General features: G+C 35.1%; 1 protein-coding gene across 9 annotated transcripts in view; it reads right to left on the bottom strand.

Moving 5' to 3' along the window:
* The window catches only part of LOC108686995 (orphan steroid hormone receptor 2-like), a 26,774-nt gene that overhangs the window by 6,869 nt on the left and 12,780 nt on the right, over positions 1 to 7,125 (bottom strand). Inside the window, exon 1 of one of the 9 annotated variants that reach the window (XM_018192550.1) lies at positions 5,844 to 5,909. The exons of 6 other annotated variants lie outside the window; for them this stretch is intronic. Coding sequence is in view for 1 of the 3 variants with exons in the window: in XM_018192544.1 (XP_018048033.1) it covers positions 5,475 to 5,504 (30 nt within the window). In the remaining 2 variants the exon portion in view is untranslated. Of the gene's footprint in view, positions 1 to 5,474; positions 5,531 to 5,598; positions 5,619 to 5,843; positions 5,910 to 7,125 lie in introns of those variants that run through there. 2 more of the 9 variants (XM_018192548.1, XM_018192544.1) reach the window with 2 other exon arrangements.

Below are 7,125 nucleotides of genomic sequence, written 5' to 3' on the forward strand. Positions count from 1 at the left end.
TTGCAGTGCAGGGACCGTTTTAGAATAAGACGGAATGCAAGAGCAAGCGAACTAAGAATGGAATTCTGCAAAACATTTAATTCTGATTTGCCATTCAAATAAATTTTAAACGAGATAGGTACGTGATAATAATTTACACGGCCAACGCTGTCAGTCATCGCGTTGTCGCTCGCGGGAAAGTACATCGTCTTCGACAATCGAAGATACCAATCCCTCGCTCTTCTCGCGGTTGCATCCCGCCGCGAGGCGAGAGGAGAGACGGATTGCGCGAATCTGAAGTGTTCGAAGAGCTAAGCGCAGGGGCGCGGGATAAAAATGTAAACTGGAGCATTTGCCGGTCCGTCCCCCACCTGCCGGAGAGAAACTCCTCATCCTCGCCCCCGGGCCCGCCACTCGATCTCTTGCCGACCCCCCTACGGCGCCGTTTTGAGAGGTGAAAGAGATGGTCCCGAGTTCCTCGGTTCGTAGGTTGCTACGCGGTTAGGTAGATAGAGGTGCATGCCGATGCTCAGCTACGTCGCGCTACGCTGCACCGCCGTCGCGCCGCGCCGTCGACCGCTACTGTCATGTAGAAGCGAGTGGTCCATTTTCACACATCCGCGCACGATCTTCGCCGCTCCGATTTCTATGCGATTTATAGACGATTTTACTTCGATTCGATATGTAAAATGAAGGTCTCCAGACATCATGCATATATACGCGTTTCTTTCTCACGCAAATTGCTTTTCTCAATTACTTAATTTATCCGAGTAACATCTATTTACATATGTTTTATATAACGTTTTCTAAACGTATCTAATGTTCTATAAACGTTTAAGAAATGTATATAAAACCAACATGTACTAGTGGGGATAATTCTACACGGAAGGAACAATTTTTTTAAAGTATCTAAGAATTTAATTAAATAAAAATCTGAAAAGAATTATGTTGAATCATTGAAATAATTATATTGAACGTTCAAACTGGTTGTTAGAATGTGAAAACCTTTGCATCATTATCATGCGTCCTATATAATTATTTTGATAGTTCAACGTAATAATTTTTAGATACGTAACTAGCTTAATTTTTAAATACTTCAGTAAAAGTCGTTATTTCTATGTAAATCTAATCTCTTGTGCATTTATATGAAGTATAAATAAATTTATCACATAAATTAAATTAATCTGTAAATACGCAAGTAATTTTGGACAGACATTTGTGATACGAGTATCTCGTATTTATAATTATAAATAAATCTGTCATCAAAAGATATATGATTAAAATCATATGATTCATATATATATAAAGTATCAATATTTATTCTGCGTTATATCAGTCACTATTTACTTATCAAAATGTCCCAGATATACATTTTTACTTACTCGCATTTTATGAATTTCAAAATATATTTTCAGATCATCTCATTATCGCTTGTGATATCGATAGATCAGAAAGAATTTTTGTGAAGTATCTAAAATTTTGCCAGATCTAAAAATAACTTTGTTGGACTAAAATAATTATAAAGTAAAAGATAGAATAAAAGCCTGTAAGAGCAATTACCTGTAAGCAATTAACGGCGTGTGAATTATTATGTATATTCGCAATAATTACAAAGTATTATACATACAATAAGTGACCTCGATTTGGAATGGCTTCTTCAATATTTATCAAGGAATCAGAAAAATAAAATAATTATGTAGGACCTTCAAGCTAATTGCTAAAAAGTATCAAAACTTTTGCAATATTATTTGAATTTCCTATACACTGAAAATAATTGTATTAATTGGAATTTTGGTTGAAAACGGACGAATCAGAATTTTCTGATTTGAATCTGTTATGATTCTAATTAAGATTACCAGAATTTTAATTGATCAAAATTTTTCTTCCATTTTCAATCGGAAATTTTTCTCAATGTATAATTATTTTGATGATTTAACATTATTTTCATATTTGCGTTTCTTTAAATTTGTAAATATTTCAAAATCATTCTTTCCGTATGATCTTCAAATTTTTAAAAGACGCGGGATTCACGAGATATCCATGATTCTCTAAGGAAAACTTATTCCACCTTGAAAAACATCATCATTATCAAGACATTAATTGTATTTTCGCACGAGCGTCGCGCAATCATTACCGATATTCGACCGTCAACCGTGAACATCCCACGATGATTTCGTTCTTCAAATCGATTCGGTCATGCAACACTGATAAGGGTGAGCACGTCGCAAACGTTGATAAGTCGCGGTTGATTATGCGCGACTCGATACAAAAGACTCGAAGACAAGAGGGAAGAAAAAGCAGACTCTCGTATAAAAATGCGGGCAGCGGTCGTGCCCCCAATCGAAAGGTCAGCGCGTGAATTAAAGGTATACTGAGCGCATCTCAACAACAACGCCCGTTCTTTAAAGTAATTCTACAGTAAATCGAGTTCCCACATATACACAGAAAAATACACAAATAGAGAAAAAGCCCCTATTATAAGATACCGAATACATTTTGAATAAATGCTAGAAGTCTATAGGCAGAATTTTAAAAAATAATAAGTCATTTTGAAGGGAATTTAATAAGCTTTAAGATAACGTTATATAAAATTTAATTCAAATTCCATTTTTTTTTAATTAAAGAAATGTAAAAAGTGAGCAAATCGCAATCAAAAAATTGTTCTCTAATATGAAATACCCAAAAAATCGAGTAGTAAAACGCAAAATATACCAGTATTGCAATTAAAAAACTTTATTTAATGTTTCTAAAATATATAAACAAACACAGTCAGCGTGCGCAAAAAATAGGCATGCGATTATATCCAGATTATATCCAGAACTCGCCTTCAAGTAGTTGAAATCAAGCATCACCGAAATAGGCATTCGACGTCCATTTCGGTTATCTTTTTTAATATTGTACAATAACAATTATATTTTAGCAATAATTTTCATTATAACATAGGAGCATAGGTTATTTCATATTAGAAATACCCTGAGTATCTCATATTACGATTTTCACCTTATGGTTTTACGATCATCAAATCTAACTTCTGTAATCAAACAATTCAACAGATCCCGTATTTTTCTATTAGTACGACTTTACTCTATCACTACATGAAACATTTATTGCCAAATATTTATCTATTAAATAATAAAGCTCATCTCAATGAAACTTGAAGACATCCAAATTCTTGTCTTACAATGACTACAGGCACTTAATAATAAAGTTTTAATAATAAAGATTTAATAATAAAGTTTCTATTAAATAGTTTTCAATCCAAAAACAATAAATTCATGATGGAACCAATAGATAGTGTTTATTATATAGAGAGCTTTCCTCTAATATTAGGTGTGGGAAAAAGTTCGTGGCGTTTTTCCCATTAGATGGCATTAAAAAACGCCATGAACTTTTTCTCTATAATAATTATTTATTTTAAATATTCCAAAAGTTCACATATCCGCAAATTTATCATAAGTTCATCACAAGCATTAAATTTATTCAAAATACCTTCTGAATTCTAATAAATTTAATACTTTAATAAAGTTTATTAAATTAAAACAAAAAAATTTGAATTGCTTATTATGAAAAGATCGTTTTCTTCAATCAATTTTATAATCTTCAAAAGAAAATAAATTCTTGTTTTAAGCATGTATAATAATGTTTTTCTAAAATTTTGTAATAAGCATATTTTAAGATTATTATCGAAAAAATATTCTTTGTTAAAGATAACTATTACTTAAAAAAAAAAGAAATAAATTGAGTTATTATTTTTCTTAGTATTAAAATGATATTTTTCTGCGTAAAAATTTTTTTTAATGTAATGTAGTTGACAAAATTCTAAGGTAGATTCAATGAAAGAAAAAAAATGTTGAAAATAACGTATAACTTATACAGAAAAAATTTTTTCTTAAAGTTTACTCTGAAAATATGATAATCGTGTGACAATATTATATTTCGAAGAATTTTGTGTAAATTTCTCTCATTCATTAATAAAGCTACAATAAAATATAAAATAAGTTTGATTAATTTTACTGAAGTGCATGGTAAACATTTTTTATATATTGCATTGTACTACAACTATCATATTTTAAGGATAAATTTTAAGAAAAATTCTCTCCGTATAGTGTCAAATAAGAGTCGAAGACACTTCTTTGACTAACTGCATACAAACATTACCATAAATTTCTCTAAAAAACGAGAAGTAATTGTTAAAAAAATTATGATTGTAATGATCACAAAAAAATAATAGGTCATCAATTATTCTAGAAAATATTTAACATTAAAATCGCAAAATATCGAATTTTCACAAGAAATAAAGAAATCAATTTTTTTTTATTTCATTCTTTTTGCACACTAAATATCGTTTGTTTCATATTATTTCATTAAAATGTAGACGTAATTTTAATATTTTATTCAAATTACGCAGATATATTTGTGATTTTGAGTGGGTCCTAGCGAGACATCGCAAATTTTCAGCACCTTAAATCCTTTTTTCATCCCACCCTCACAGAATATTGCTCGCAGACTCACGTCCGCATTCGTATCTAATCTTTAAAACTTAGAGTGAATTTCACTTTAAAAAGTGAAATATTACTCTTAGGCCCGATTTCAATGTAAGATTGACTTTAATCTCGATTCAATTTTCTTTATCTTTTTCTAATTATTACATTGAAAAAAAAGTTGTTGATTTGACTAAATGCATTTAGTTTGTAGTGATTTATTTAAGTTCAAATATTTATGTTAATAAGATCTTGTAATTTAAAACATGTTATTTGTTTGAATTGATAAATAATTTGCTTGACAGCCTCTGACCGCTGCATTTAGTTGAATCAACTAATGGTTGCGTTTTCAGCAGAAAACTAATCAGTTAGCGCTTAGTGATTTTTTTAAATATGATTCTTGCCTTTAGTTCTTCGCTGAATCTAAACGTAAGAACTAATCATATAAAAGAATCACTATAAGCGCTAATTGATTAGTTTTCTCTGCTGAACGCAGCTAATTTTTTTTAAAGCAACAATTTTTTTTTAAACAGCAACTTTTTTTCGGTGTAGAATTGAAAAAAGATAAAAAATAAATTGAACCAAGATTAAAATTAATCTACATTAGTGAAAACGGTCACAAGCCTCCGATTATACTCTGAGAAACCCATTTGAATCAATTAATTTCTTGTTTGGACATGGGCGAACAAATTCTTGATCAATGCAACAAAATAATTTAATTGAAGCAAAACATTTATTGTAACATTTTACTTGTTTCTGACAAACAACTTTATTAAATGTCAATGTTTATCAAAAACAAATAAAATGTTATAATAACCAAATATAAATTGCATTAACCAAGAATTTGTTCGCCTATTTCCGAACAAAGAATTAATTGATTTCAACTAAATAGGTTTCTCAGAACGTAAGGGATTTAGATCTAGTCAACCCTCTATTGAAAAAGTTCAAAAAGAAGAAGAAATCCGGAGTTCACGCCATAGCGAGATGCGAGGTCGAGAATCGGAAGACTGTTACCATGTCCGGACGTGTTGGACGTGAGAACATCACCTCGACGGATCCGAAGCCGCTCCAGTACAATTCGCTTCTAAATATTACTAGCCTATAAAATGCAAATGTATAATATGCAAACACAACGCACAGACGTTGCTTTCGATATCCTGGTGCGCGTCCGACGGACCATCGATGCCACGGTACAATGCGGCACGATGCGAGGTCAAACTGGTAACGCTCGTTCTCCCGCTTCCGTCAAGAAGTCAAAAGCTCCGAAATGACCGCACGCGTCGAGAGAGTCACTTTCGATTCCGCCGGAGAGTCTAAGCGAGTCGAACTCCGAGAGCGCGCGCTTGCGCGCAAAGTTCGAAGACGGAATGCACGGTACGCTACCTGTTGTGTGTCAGATCGCTCGGCCGCCCGCCTGCTCGCTCGTTCGTTCTTCGTTCGTTCGCTCGTTCGTTCTTTGATCTGTGATCACCGCATATATTGACGATAATGCTGAACGTGGAGAATAACGTAGTTGACCGGACAGCGAACGCACGCACGCACACACGCACGCACGCACTCACTCACTCGCTTACTCGCTCGCTCGCTCACTCGTCGCAACGTGCGCCGATCGCGACGCGTCCACGCCGGAGCGCTTCGTCGCGTTCTCGCTCGTGGTCGGTTCACGCGAAGAACTCAGAAGAACCGCGCGCCGCCGCCGCCGCTATGCTTCTCCCGCAGCAACCTTGCGCGCAGGTGAACGCAGGCCGGCCGCTCCGTCGGTCGTTCCGTCGAACGCTTGAGCGAGCGAGCGAGAGAGAGAGAGAGAGAGAGAGAGAGAGAGAGCGCGAGAACGAACGAATGAGCGAGCGAGCGAGCGAGTGAGAGCGCGCAGGTTGGCAGGTCACTCTCTTGTGTACCGGGCCAGGACACGCCGCGCCGCGCCAGCCAGGTGCATTCTCGCGTCCCGCTTGCCTGCTTTCCTCTCTACGGCCGAGCAAACGAGCGCGCGGCCGAGGCTGCCGGGTAATGTGCTGTGTGTTACGTCACGTGCGGCCAACACGCCCGCGATATGCAACCGCGCGACCCTGCCGTTCTCGAAAAGGAAAGAAGGGGGAGAAGAAAAAAAGAAAACAGATTCTTCTCATAACGGGAGATGTGATTTTGCTCACTAATTACACTCGCCGAGGTTGTAAATAGACTCGGGAAAAAGAGCGGTAACCAGCAAAGGGGATGATATTTCGTTCTCGTTTCGGATAGGTCATGTATCTCTTCCCAAAGTGCGAATATATCGTCCAGTCGCTGACGTCAAACGTGACCTCAGTGCGGTAATTGAGAAAGGTTAAAAGGACAAATGCCCAATGGGCAATCTAAAAAGTTACATACAAAATCTGAGGTTATAATAAAAAATAATGAAACTTGTAGGCGGACTGCGTGGGGAGGAGGGAGAGGAAAAGAGAATGGAAAACATCCAGAATGATAGGAGTGACTGAGGGAAAACTTTAATAGAAAATGTAAGACCTGCGTACAATGAAAGAAATATTCTTAGAAATAAATGTTAAATAGTAATAAAATATTAAAATAAAATATTAAGAATAAATGTTAAATTTAATTTTTAGAAAAAATATACAGACTAAAATAAAGATTGTGTATCTTATTTGTATCCAGATTGTAATTTTCTTCCTAA

Source organism: Atta colombica, unplaced genomic scaffold (genome assembly GCF_001594045.1).
Source record: "Atta colombica isolate Treedump-2 unplaced genomic scaffold, Acol1.0 scaffold198, whole genome shotgun sequence".
In the NCBI taxonomy this organism is placed as follows: domain Eukaryota; kingdom Metazoa; phylum Arthropoda; class Insecta; order Hymenoptera; family Formicidae; genus Atta; species Atta colombica.